The sequence below is a fragment of the Mus pahari genome, chromosome 11 (assembly GCF_900095145.1).
Source record: "Mus pahari chromosome 11, PAHARI_EIJ_v1.1, whole genome shotgun sequence".
NCBI lineage: Eukaryota > Metazoa > Chordata > Mammalia > Rodentia > Muridae > Mus > Mus pahari.
Window position 1 is genome coordinate 76,659,892 of NC_034600.1, and position 14,186 is coordinate 76,674,077.

General features: G+C 40.5%; 1 protein-coding gene across 2 annotated transcripts in view; it reads left to right on the forward strand.

Annotated features, from left to right (window-relative positions):
* The window catches only part of Sema5a (semaphorin 5A), a 359,154-nt gene that overhangs the window by 190,789 nt on the left and 154,179 nt on the right, over positions 1-14,186 (forward strand). For both annotated transcript variants that reach the window (XM_021208315.2, XM_029543945.1), the window contains one exon: positions 7,463-7,562. In XM_021208315.2, coding sequence (XP_021063974.2) covers positions 7,463-7,562 — 100 coding nt within the window. The remainder of the gene's footprint in view (positions 1-7,462; positions 7,563-14,186) is intronic.

Consider the following 14,186-nt stretch of genomic DNA (forward strand, 5'->3'; position numbering starts at 1 on the left):
TGGGTCACAATGCAAGATGAAGACTCTTTTGCAGGACAGACTCACAAATTTAAGACAGACAGGCTGGGCACCAACTGCATCAGGGAGGGCTGGTGGTTTCAGGCTAATCCCAGCCTAGGATTTCAAGGTTCACTTTGCATATGTATTCCCACTACTGTTTTCTAAAATGTTGACCATACATTGCTTCTGGTGAGAGTTACTAGCAATGAAAACCAGCGGCCAGCCAAGTTGATCCATATCTTAAGGAAACTGCTTCGAGAGATTTAGTAAAATTGAAAATTACAAAGATCTAAACGATTATAAGAAGAAAAGGCAAGCCTATTCACAAGATGTTCCATGAAGCATCTTCCTGAGAAGTTTGTATTACTAATTCTTGACAGGTGTGTCTGAGTGAACCACGTAGAACTTAGAAGTACCTGGGCCACTGGCTGCCTGAAACTCTTCCCTTATTGACATTTAGCTCCTAAGTTATTTTAAGTTTTTTTCATAAGGGTAGAGAAACTATAAGAAATGAAGAGAATCTCAGATTAAGAGTGTTTTCAGAAGGTGGTGGTTCTTCTCCGCTGATTCAGTGAGGAATGGTTGGTCCCTGTTGAGATAGTTTGTTCTGACTTCCTTCTAGATAGACACATCCATGAGCTTTGGGGGGTGAAGTCCTCGTGAGTCAATTTTTAGGGGTGATTCTTGTTGTGTAACACTGATTCCTGCTCAAAGGGAACTTGACCTTTGCATATGGCATAGGATTTTTGTCTAGAAAAGGAAAGTGTAAGAGAAAGGGTAACGTTTAGCAAGCAGGTGACAATAAAGGAAACCAGTGCAGACATGCTGTCCTGTTCTCATTATGGGCTTAAAACATTTCACTCCCTTGGTTTTTAATCATAGTCTTAGCCTAGATTATGTTGATAGGGCAAGTTATGTAATGCACTGAATCTGCAAATGAACTTCACAAAAGAAAGAGGCTTGCCAACTTTAAAGGGTATTAACTATCTTTGAGGTAAGATTGTGATTTTATACCTCAGGAAAAGTGAGCCAAAGGCTTTCCAAAATGTTCTGTGTTCCCAACCCTGCAGTCTGTTTTCAGTGTGCCAACAACAGCCAAGAGCCAGCTCTTACACTTTCAGCAGTGTCGGGTTCACTTATGTGCCACACTTACACATCAGGGACTCAGGGTTAACTGCATAGATCTGTAACTATTGAGCTCCACTTATTCAATCCTGTCTTCTTGCAGAACCTTCCACATCTCAAGAAAGCAGATCTGTACATGGTGGGCATTTTCATCCTTAATATTTACAAAACATTTGGATTGTAAAACCTGGACAGTGGACATGGTAAATGGTGTGTGTGTGTGTCAGAGGACAACATTGGGTACCAATCTTTGCCTTCCACATTGTGTGACAAAATGTCCCTTGTTGTTTATCACTGAGTAGGCAAAGAAACCTGGCCTAAAATCTTCAGAAGATTCTTTGCCTCTACCTCCTACTTTTCTGTAGGAATACCGACATTATAAATGTGTGCCTGATGTGTAGGAGTTTCTATGTGGCTTCTGGGCATCAGAAGAACTCAGGTTTTCAGACTTGCATGAGCCTTCCTCCCAGCTCTGAAAGCACTTCCCTTCAGATCCTAATTGGTATTCAGTTCATTATTAATATTAACAATAGAAAAAGCAGTAGCTGCTGTGCGCAAGCTTTGTGAGCCCAGCTTTGTAAGCCCAGCTTCCTGAGGCTGCGATGATTCACCATTGCCTAGTCTGCTGTTGAAAACCAAGTGGGTATTGATTTTGCTTAACTATGTATCAATAGGACTAAATGTACTCTTGAAATGAAGAGGTTGCTGTATTTCCTTTCCCTACTTTGGAAATGTGCTGCTGCATTTTGATGTCTGTTCGGTTTCATAATAGAGCTGCATGACTAGTTGAGTTTATGTGTCATTGGCTTTTGATCTAAGCATGACTTCTCTCACCTTGCCTCAATTTTCGCATCTATGATGAAGCAGCAGTGAGAGAAATATGGAGATAGAGAGTCATGAGCTTTGCTAACAGAATCTAGAACCAACCGTCCCGCTGAGGTTTTGCGTTAGCTAGTTTGGAGCTGGTGGTCCTATTACATATTCTCTGTGCATAGCTTCAGTGGCAGAGTGTCAGGCAAGTAGCTTCAGGGGACATACACATAGTAGGCTTTGCTTTGTGCTTCAACATCTTCATCTGCTGCGTGTTGCTTTCTTTCTGTGGCTTAGGGAAGATTTTCCTATCATCCCCCATCCTCACTGAGTGTTCATTGTAATTCTAATTCCAGCCTGAATTTCAAATTTGTATAGATTTTTTTGAAACATCTTCTCTGTCCCTACAATAGACAGAAGAGTGAAAGAGTGAGGGAGGAAATTGGAACTGCCACATGCCAGTCCTTATCCACCCTTATCCATTTTGACAAATCAAGCAAGGTTAGGCTGCTTAGAGTTCCTGCTGCAGGCTGTCTCCCACTCAGCCTGGATTCACTGTCATGTTTGGATCAAGAGCTGCTCCTCAGCACAAGGATCCCCCTTTGTGGCCACATTTTCAGATTTCAAACGTTTCTCAGCTTAGGGCGCCATTACCTAGAATGCTCTTTGCTTGTTTGAGATAACTTTTTTTTTTTTCCCTATTTTTCCCTCATGTGTAATGAAGGGGTACTACTGACTTGCATATGCCTATTCAGCACGCAGTTTAAAGCCCCCTCCCCCAATTACTTTTGACAAACATTATTCATTCACGTTGCTAAAAATAGTTTTCTTGAAAGTCCAAGCAACATTTCTTTTAAAAGAAATTGTACACTTTTGGTAAAATATTGACAAAATATCACCCCTGAGCTTATGTCACCATAAGGCACACAAATTAACATGCCTGACTTTGGTAGATAATCATTAGAGGACATGTGTCAGTATTTATATTTGTATTAAGCTTAGGTTTTCCAGGGTGTCCCTCAAGTGTCACAAGTGATACAGGAGGTATTCAGTTTGCATTTGTAGGTTTTGTGTCACTTCCCTTCCCACAGTGGCCTCGTTAGCCGTTTTCTTCAAGTCCCCCTTTATCATATAAATCTTCCAGTAGTATCAGAGGAGGAAGGGGTGCTCTGGGCTGTCTCTCTGTCTACTTTCTTCCTTCTCTCCCTTGGCCAACTGCAAGGCTTGCTTTCTACCCATAGTCCAGGCTCCAGAGTCTCCTCTCTTGATGCACATTGACTGAAATTTGCCTAGATACTTCGTTTCTCTTTACTTTATGAATCTTGAATGTCAATATTGATAATGACTTGTTGCTCTTATTGACATCTGTTATCACCAAAGTAAATGGTATAGTTTATGATGCTTGGATTGCTGGGTCATTCTCATGTTTATTAGATAAGTCTAATTAGATATGTCCTCTGTCTCATAGCACATGCATGTGTATGCAACTGTGAATATTTGTGTATTTTTATATCCATAGGTATTTTTGTGTACCTGTACATATGTATGTTTTTATGTGTGTTTGTATGTACACACATATTTCTGATTGCTGATACCATACTTCAGTTTAAGGTGTGTTTTCAGTTGATCTCTGAGATTCTTCTTATAATGCTACGGAGTCAGCCGTACTATCTAGATTATTGTGATAATTACAACCTCAAACTGAGTTGGGAGGCTTTACCTTTTTGTCTGAAATAATTGCTCAAATGTTTGCATTATATATTCCTTATGGATTTTGTCTTAATGCACATAAACCTAATCTTGTTGCTTCTCAAGCATGCCATATGTTGGAGATCATTATCCAATTAGTTGATGTGCTTTTAATAGCAAATTAGCACAACCAAATAAGCTGTAAAGTATTTCTTAAAGCGAGAACACTAGATAGAGTTGTATATGTTGGCCAGAAGTGACTTAGTTATACAAAAGACGTCAAAGGGAAAAGGACTGACTTAGGGAGTGAATAAGGAAATGTAAAGAGAGGAGATTGTGGGGAAACCAGGGCCCTGCTCTTTAGGGGAGGATAGTGCCTTGAGATTCTGGCCTGCAGGGAACACTTAGAGGCTGTGCTTTCTCATGCAGGGTCTTCATTGCAGAGGTGGATCTTTGTAGAAATTCTCACAAAGACCTTGACAGATTCAGTAAGAAATAAGGGTATATGGTGTACAAAGTTGGGGCAGACCAAGATGGATGAGGAGTACAGTGGACAATCATAATGAAGAAATGGTACTGTTTGGTCAATGTTAAGTGGGTGTTCCCTGAAAAGGGCACAGTTTTTTGGGGGGGTGGGGGGCGGGGTGGGCATGAAGAATACATTTGAATTTCAATTAATGAAATAAAACAATACTGACTGATAGATTGTTAGTTTCCTTTCTTTCCTCAGCTTCTAGATGTGTCCTCAGGGTGTTTGCAGAAGCGCCATTGTTTTGTTGTTATCTTTGTTGTCACTCAGACTTGAAACTCAACCTGAAGTGATTCTCTTCATCTCACTCCTATCGGGCTTTGATCCACTTTTAGTTGGTAGATGAATGGCAAACAAGCTAGCTGATGGCTTTCCGGTATCTGTAATAAGTTTTCCTGTGTTCACTTGGCTTGTATATCACCACCAGCAGCAGCAAGGTCAGCCTTGACTTTGGGGGTTTTTCCCCCCCTCTTGTATTTGGAAGAGGACCTGAGTCCTCAGCTCTGGAGCCTGGAATTTACCATGGAGGAAGCGATACACTCTCTCCAGCCTGCAAGATGGTGTCAGCGCTCTCTGTGGGTTTCTATCTGAATGCTGATGTTTTTGAACTTACATATCATGTCAGCTCTTCTGGTCTGAGTGACTATAAAAAATATCTCTGTAGTCTGCCTTCTACCTGACAGCTTTAGTGGGGGACTTTCTCATGGTTGCTGTTCTATGATCTGTCAGTAAATCAAGCCATGCCCCCTGAACATTGACTCCTTGGTTTAAATGTTTCTTTAATTATTCCACCTTGGTCTCACTCTAGTGATCAGTCTGGCTAAAGAGACAATCACACACCTCTTGCATTTCATTTCTCTTTTCATGCCTGCCACCTAAAGTCTATGGCATTTAGTGTTTTTATATTTAGTACCTTATTCTCCCTCTCTATACTTTCCACAGCACCCTCTCTTTCAGTGTCCTGTGTCTATTTTCAGGATCTTTGATTCAGTTAAGTTATGTGCTCACTTGAAAACTTGTAAAAGTTTTCTCGTTATAAAGTCCGAACTGAATGTGAGTTTCCCCGTAGCTGTTGTGTGAGTGTACCTCTTGATTTCCAGTCCAGTGTTTCTTAAGATGCTATTACTTTCTTTTCTTCTGCATTCTGCCTGCTTAATTCACTGACTCTTGAATGGACTCACTCATCCTTGGTCTTTAAATTCAAACCTTACTCAATGGGCATCATATAACAGAGAGAGAGAGAGAGAGAGAGAGAGAGAGAGAGAGAGAGAGAGAGAGAGAGAGAGAGAGAGAGAAAGAAAGAAAAGACCATGCTCATTATATTGGAGAAAGTGTGGGTAGATGAAGAAAGGCTAGAAGAAGGAAAACATGGTCTTCATGTTAGAATAAACATGGTTAGATGATGGACTGGAAAGATGGCTCAGCAGTTAAGAGCACTGGCTGCTCTTCCACAGGACTTGGGTTCAATTTCCAACACCTACACAGAGACTCACAACTGCCAGTTACTCCAGTTCCAAGAAACCCAGCATCCTCATACAAACATACATGTATGTAAAATACCAATGCATATAAAGTAAAAGTAAATAAAAATCATTAAAACAAAACAAAATGTATTTTTTTTTTAAAAAAAGGCGTCTCTTTATTGGCGAAAGCATCACTACCTGAGATCAGGATAGAGGAATACTGTGGTCTCCATATTTCTCCCCTGCCTGTCCCTCCAGGATATCTGCCCTAGGATTCTGGATGATTCTTTCCTTTCATTGGGCCAAGTAGCCTCTCTCTTCCGTAGTTGTAAAATTCCTACAGCCCTATAAACACTTATCAACTATATTTATGTTTATAGAGATATTAACACTATTGCCCTAGGTGCATTCATTATGAGTTCTTAGAAGGATCATTTACTAATAAAGTTTTATAGTACTGCTATCTTGTATTAACATAGTTTTAAATGAATAGTTGTTTTAATCAATTTGTGGTAAACATGGAAAAATGTGTGTAAAACACCAAAAAGAAACCAAGGTAGGATTTACATTAAATTTTCAAAAACAAGATTTCTATAATCTTAGACCAAAATACCTTTCAATCAATATCAATTTCCCAGTAATTGATAATGAAGATATTTTGCTATCCACTCACAAGGCTACCTCTGTTTCATGTGTTATGTGACAAATTTTCCATAGTAAATCTGTTTTTATCTTCAGTGTCTGTTGAAATATGTAATTGCCTTTCTTTCAACCAATAGCAGCATTGGTTTGACAGTTGGCATATGCCCATTTAGTCAGTATGATATTATTCAAACACTAAATCAAAGAAAACGAGCATCTGATTATATGGTTGGTTGCCAAGGAAGAGGAGAGGTATCCTGCAACTGGCAAGCAATGCACTGCATGTTTCTTCAGTGCCAGGAAAGAGGCATGGCTCAAAGGAGTGGTAGGTACATTGCTCTTAGAGCTCTCATTTTACCACAAGGAGACCCTGTGCTCAGACAACATGGACAACTCCCCTTTTCCTCTGGGCTTTCTCTTCTCTCCCTGACCTTATCTGGAGCCCAGTCACCATATCCTCTACCTGAGGAATGTCACATCATCCTTAGTGAAGTCACAGTGTCATCTCCCTTTCTCCACCTTGTGTGCCACAGTGCCTGGACATCCCAAGAGGAAACAAGACTCCGAATCATAAGATGCTAGGCTGCTTGTTTAAAAAAGTGCCTGTATGTTTAGAGTGGCTGTTTACTGATTTTCCTTAGAAATAATGCAAATGAGTGCTAGGAGTAACTGCAAATTTCTCATCTATAAAGGACCAAATGTGTTTAACAAGTCGGGCCAAAATAGAAATCGAAATGACCCCGTATGGAAATACTTATTTGGAAAGGCAAAGATACCCATGCTTTGTCCTTGATTCTAAGACCACTGGGGTTAGGGAGTATGTAAGCCTCAGTCCTGGAGTCTCACAAGAAATTGTTCACATTCTGTATTCATTCGATGGGTCCTGTGAATGCTCCTCTGCAGCCAAAGGAAACCACACATCTGGCTTGTAAATCACAGCCAAGCCTTGCAGTCTGCCTTGTTCTTGATTGGGTGGCCACCCTCTGTGTTTTTCAGGTTAATGTATGAATTATGTGATGTCCTGACAAAAGGCTCAAGGGGCGTCTCATGATGGCACCAGGGGACCTCCAAGTCTCCATCACTCTGTCTGCTTCCTGGACCTGGTCTCTCTGCCATCCTGGAGGCAGGTCATCCTTTAGGTTTTGTTTTGTTTTTTTGTTTTTACCTTTTTTTTTATTTGTTTCTTTCTTTGTTTCATGTTTAGAAATTGGCCCCTGGTTACGGGAGTTCAGAGCCAAGAATGCTGTGGATTTCTCGAGGTTAACATTTGACCCAGGACAGAAAGAACTTGTCGTAGGAGCGAGGTGAGAGATGTTCTTTTCCCTCCACAGGCGTTTTCTGATTTCACTGTACATCCATGCGTGACACCTGGGTTTCTTCGCTGAAGTCAGTGTGTACTGAATAATGTAATTTCATCTAAGAATGCACTGCTATATACATGTCATGGGGTCCATCCACAAAGAGGGAGCAGATGTGCTCCTCATTGCAAGCCTGGGTCAGCACCCCCCTGCCTCAGCTGCAGCAACTCTAAAGATTTGAGTTCATGAAAGATGTCAGCCCAGAATTTCAGAGGAGATTTCTAGCAGGGTTCTGCTCTTTAAAGGAGGTAAAGCTACTTTAGACATGAGAAAAGTGAGACAGGGACTAAATAAATGTGTTCAGAGCCATAGACCTGATGGGAGATAGGCCCCAGTTTCAAACCCAGGCAGTCTGATCCAGTGAAACATGATCTTGGGGTATCTGCATGTTTGTCCATAAAGTTCTAGAGACCACCGCCAGCCCTCCATGTGCTTGCTTCTGAATACCCTCTATTGCCATTTGGTGACATTGAATTACCCATTGCCAGGAAGCTGAGACATCAAGGGTAATTCGTCATGATTCTGCTAACCCTGAGGAGAGACAGCAGGTTCCTGTGTGGAGTTAGCATCTCTGAAACAGGAGCACAACCCACACATTTAGAGTTGTCTCCCTCTTCCTCTCTGATATCTCCTCTGAAAATGCGTGTAATTCCTACACTCAGAAACCTGCCGCATGTAAATATGAATTCCTCTGGAACCAGAGGAAGGTACCTGGAGCAACCGGTTGTTCATGTCTCTGTCATATCAAATGCTTTTCTACATTGTAAGACAGCAATTTTAGATTGAGAATTTGTAAAATTCCTACACAGACCTGAGTGAAGCTCAATTTAAATTGTGTTCTGGGTCTTCTAGTTAAACATAGTAGGTCTCCTAGAATCATCTTCTTTCAGATCCTATTCCAGATCCTATTCCAGAGCATTTGGGGAAGACATGAGGGGTCGTGGACTCCATACACCACTGCTCACCTGTAGGTTCTGAGGAGCCCTACTATATGCTCCAATGTTTAGGCAGTAGGGATATGTAACTAAATTGTCCGTGAACAGATAAAAGGTGGCCTGCAGTCACAGTGTTGGGTGGCAATTAGGGTGGTTGTGAGGAAAGTGTGGGTGTGAGCCAGACAGATTGATTCCTGGTGCCTTTTTCCTCACTCTCTCCCATCGACAGGACAAGTGAGTTCCTGAAGTTAATCTCAGCGCACTCTTTAGCTGAAAGTGTGGGCTGTATATTTGCAAGGGTTTTAGGTTGGCCTCCTGGCGTCTAGACTTTTCTTTTCCTTTGAAACTACAGTTAACACAATTGTCTTTTATATAATGACTGCTCTTGGGAGCACCATTGGATAAAAGCTGAGTGTCTGGTTTGACTGCCAGCATCGGCCTTGATGTCTCATGCCCCTCATAATTTCCCAAATGGTCTAGGCCTATGGAATTATTTAAACTTCCTGGAGCTATTAAGTATATTCTCTTGCCTCTGGGATTAGGTTTGAGTTTTCCAGCATACTGGCTACTGCTCAGTCAGCCCATGCCTGATTTTCTTCTTGTGGTTATCTTTTTCTTAGCGAAGGTCCTGACCCAATATCCTCTACTGGTTTTGGAACTCCACATTGCCTACTTTACATAGTTCCATTAGTACCCAAGGCTCAATTGTTAACACTGCAATGTTAAGGGTATTGTATTATTTCTTTTCAGGTTTTACCCCCTTCCTAGATAACAGATGTGTCAAGCCTTCTTTGTTTGTTTGGTTCCCTACAATGTAGCACATTTCCTTCCCCCTTGTAGAAACCCAAAGACTCAGTGACAAGCTTAACACTAAGATTTGATGTGTTCCATTGTGTATGTCTGAGAAAATTTTAAGAAAACAGATTTAGAATGACCTCAGGTTATTCCAGATAGTTACATTTGGAACAAACATGGAAAGGTAACAGGCTATATATCTCAAGGCTTGCCTTTAACTGTAACCAAAGCAGAAGAGGCCCTTTCCTCAAAAGCAGGTACGAATGTGACTCAAACAATGTTGACCCTATATCCCTCAGTTATCTTTCAAACCATTTTTAAAGGCTTTCTATTAGCTTGACTCAAGAGTCTCCACCATCTCTGGAGAACTGGAAAATTTGGCATTTGGTCAAGATGCCAGCTTCTCTTAAGGGATGTAAAAAGACACAGAGTAAACCATAGATGTGACAAGCTCCTGTACCTGCTCCGGGTGCAGTAGCAACTAGGGATGGTTCTCAATGAAAAACCATCCTTGGTCATCTTCACCTGAGTAGCTCCGCTGGTCTCCCTAGCATTGCTTTCCAATGGACCAGTACCTGAATCACCCTGGCGGGCAATGTGGTGTGATTGCTAGAATAAAGACAATGAAATACAGTATGCTCAGTGACACTTGAATTTCAGGTAATCAAAACATGACATTTTATAGTAAGTATGCTTTGGGAGCCTGGAGACTCTAGGGACAAGGGCTACAGTCTGTAATTTACAACAATCTTTAATACATTGTAGCTACTCGATAAATGAGAAAGAGAGGGCTAAGCTGGACTTCCCAAGCTCTCTGACCCAAAGCTTGCTTCTGAGCCTAATTTTCTTATCTTTAAAGTTGGTATGATTATTATCACCCTTCCAGCTATTGTGAGGATTAATGAAATAGTCCATTACAGACTCTAGCTACATTAACAAGCTCCCAAGCAAGACTGCAGTGTGGCAAAACCACGCACTTCCCAGATGGGTCCACATTCATGCACATCAGCATTTCAGGCAGATAACCCTAAAGGAAGAAGGGAGAAATTTCATCGAGGAAATTTGGTGGAATTAGGTTCAAAATGTTTGAGAGGGGATCTGACCACTTATTAAACTTTAAAAATAGCCTAGCCTTCAGGTTCTTATTTGGGAAGGAATGACCTAGCAAGACACGTTTGTGTAACATGTGTTTTTCAGAAACCAGGAATGGTTTAAAAATATTAGCCGGGCATGGTGGCGCACGCCTTTAATCCCAGCACTTGGGAGGCAGAGGCAGGCAGATTTCTGAGTTCGAGGCCAGCCTGGTCTACAGAGTGAGTTCCAGGACAGCCAGAGCTACACAGAGAAACCCTGTCTCGAAAAACCAAAAATCAATCAATCAATCAATCAATAAATAAATAAATATGAGCGTATAGGATTTCGCACATTTCCTTCTAGGGAAGATGTTGCTTCCCTTTATACCGTTGATGTTCTATGTCACTGAGATTGTAGTCAAAGATACTTAGCACTCTTTGATAAAGTGAGCTCATTGTGCCAAAGAAGGAAAATACGTCCTCAGGCACACTGTGCTTATGTATAACCAGAAGGGATATAAATAAGAATCCATGCAATTTCCAGAAGGATTCATTCACTAATGACTTCCAAGGTGTACATTGACTTTCACATGAATTTAAGTGCATTGGTGTTCAAATCCTGCTTTACTCTTGCTTCTTTACAACTTAATAATGTTCACCTTTACATCTGTCATACTTGGCCATCTTCCCTTGGAGAAAATGTGGAAACTGCTATAAGACGTTAGGGAAGCAGCATTTCCAAAGACAGCCACAATTCACCTTTCTGTTATTTGACTCTGGTATTTGACTTCCTTGAGTTTCTATTCTTAGGATAATGTGTGTCTTGTGTATGTATATTTCTTGTCACAAAACCTACCAAAATCAATTTCATGGAATGAAAGAAGAAAGGAAAATCAATCAAAAGAATATGCAATCACTTATGGTGCTTGTGTGGATAATTGTAAGAGGAATGGCAGTAATAATACTACACAAGCTACACGACTCAGTTTTGCTGTAGATACAAATGTAGCAGCAGATGTAAGAGAGGGTGATAACATTTATATTTTGCAAATGACTTCTTCTTGTGCTTTTGATTCAGTCTTAGGGGTGGCAGGCAATGATTTCGAGACACGGGCATCTGTGTGACACGTTGAATTTGAATGGTGGTTGTCTATGATACTTGATTTGATGTACACAGCGTGGTGTGTAGGACTGGTCACTTTCAAGTTAGCTACATTTAATCCTACAAAATGCTGAGCACTTGTCATGAGAGAATGCATCATGAAAACTCCTGTAGGGTCTTTGCCATTGAACAGGGAAGACATGGAGGTTTCCTTTGTGGCTATTTGGTCACTTCTTCAAGATGGCTCTCAAAATGAAAGCATCGTTTCATCTGTATCTTTTTTTAAAGATATTTTTTACTTTAAATTCTATTTGTTTCATATGCTATTGATTATTTACTTTCCATATTTAACATCCCAGACTTTTACTCTTCTACAGTCTTCAAGGTAATGTAGACATACCCAGTGAGGGCTACATTATTACCTCCTATGTTTTAGTCAGAATGGACCCATATAGTGCTCACAAATCAACCCTCATCCACAGTCCAGCTGACTCAACCACCTGTTATGTATTGTGGTGAAATTGAGACCCAGAAGTCAGTGGATCAGATAATAACTGTGACTGATAACAAATTTAGTGACTTATTTTTCTGGGTTTTATTCTATTAGAATTCTATCAGGAAACACTAATACTATGTCGACACCAGGTAGACAGAGGCTGGTTCTGGGTCTGTCTCCTTACACACATGATTTGATGGGAGAACAACCACTAGTGCCACACCTTACACACCTGACTTCAGTGTGGATCAGTCCATAGCAGCATACCTTGTATACCGACCTGGTGTCAGGGCCACTCACTCTATGGATACCTATTCTGCATACATGATATACATGATCGCTACAATTCACACTTGAGAGCAATGCAGGGAAGTCTCTGGATCACCATTTTAATTAGTACATATTCTTCTAGATAGCTGATGATGATCTCTATTCCTGCATAGGAAAGAGTATAGATTACCAATCAGCATTGCCTTTTGCTTTGTTCTTTTTTCTTTTTTTTTCTTTTTTTTTTTTTTTACAGAAAAAAAGTAAAAGTCATTAATTCAGCTAAAAACCTGAGTGCTCCTAAGGAAGAAGTTAATTTTCTTTAGAAATCACGGGGATTGGTTGAATAATTTCGGTATATTTTTAACCATGTGTTTCCCTCATCTTCAAAACTGAGAATTAAAACTGAAGGAAATAGTCACACACTTTTCCTCTGGCTGAATTTGCTCTATGTATCCAGAACTGCTAAAAATCTTAAACACATTAAAATTCTGTGTTTACCGCGGACCTTCACTGATTCATGCTCTGTATCACAGACCACCAACAATTTAGCTCTTTAATGTGTATGTCTGGGAGATGAAAAGGGACATATTTATAAGTTGTTCTTTTAAGCAAGGAACCCATCTATAGAGTTGGTTAAACTGAGTCTTCCTAGACCACGGTTACCTAGCAGTTTCTAGTGGGGAGAGCAGGATTTCTTGTTGGTTTGTCTTAAGCTGATTCTAGCTTTTCCCATGAGAACCCAGGGCACTGGACTTCTGTGTCCCTAATAACCTCCCAATGAATTATTTTAAGTGAGCATGTGTTCTCATAAGACTATGCCAAGTAATAAGGCAGGCTTCTGTTTAATTAAAATCAGGGTTGTTTTTTTGTTTTGGTTTTTGGTTTTTTGTTTGTTTGTTTGTTACCCTTCCTCACAAAACAAATATTCTACAACTTCTAATGAAGGTGTGTCAGGGAGAGAGGCTATTTAAGATTTCGGTAAAGTTCAGTTTTCTAAAATGCCTAATACCATTCTCTGTTGTGTTTTGTTTGTTTGTTTGCTTGTTTTGTTTTGTTCCAGATAGCTATAATCCTTGTGTTTGCTTTAAAACTTTACTGGAGATTTAACCTGCTAGAAGTATTTTATCATTAAAAGCAAACATAGAAATGCTTATAGGATCAATGGTTCAGCTTCCAACAGACATGTCTCTTCCTGATTTTGGAGGTTGTATTTTAGTTGAGCTTATGAGATTAGATGTAACACATGCCAGGGGAATGAAATCAATGATTGGGAGTGAATCCAAGGAGCAGTGGCCTCACCGTGCAAAGCATCCCGAGAGGATGGCCATAAGGATGCTGTGTTCTCATTAATTATGACTGAGGAGAAGCAGGCTGAGATGAAGGAGGGATGCTGCTGTTCCATCCTTCTCCTTTCTGTTATCTGACCTCCCCTGGACCTTTACTTTGAGACTTAATTAAATTTTCTTTTCCTATCTTTTCTTCCTTGGGGCTGGTATTACCTGTACTGGTGCTTAACATTCTTTGCTTCATTAGCGTGGTTTAAGGTGAGCTACCATTTAATTTTTAGGTTAAAACAACAATGGATCTGTCTCCCTCAGCTGCCTGCAGGTGCTTCAGCGAGCTAAGGTCTGAAGTCTTATATCTGGGCCATATTAGTGAGATGTAGTCATCCAAATGATTGCTTATGTAGCCTTGTCTCGAGAGGGCGGCCCCTTTGGAATGTGACCAGTTCTCTTAGTCTTTGGCTACACTTTTCTGCTGGTTGTTAAAGACCATGCATTTAGTCAAAATTAATTTATATTTGTACTGTACAGGTTGAGGATTTAATACTCAGGGGTGATGAGCTTGATATAAGAGGAATAATTAATTCTTTGTATTAGGGGCCTAACTGGCTTCTGG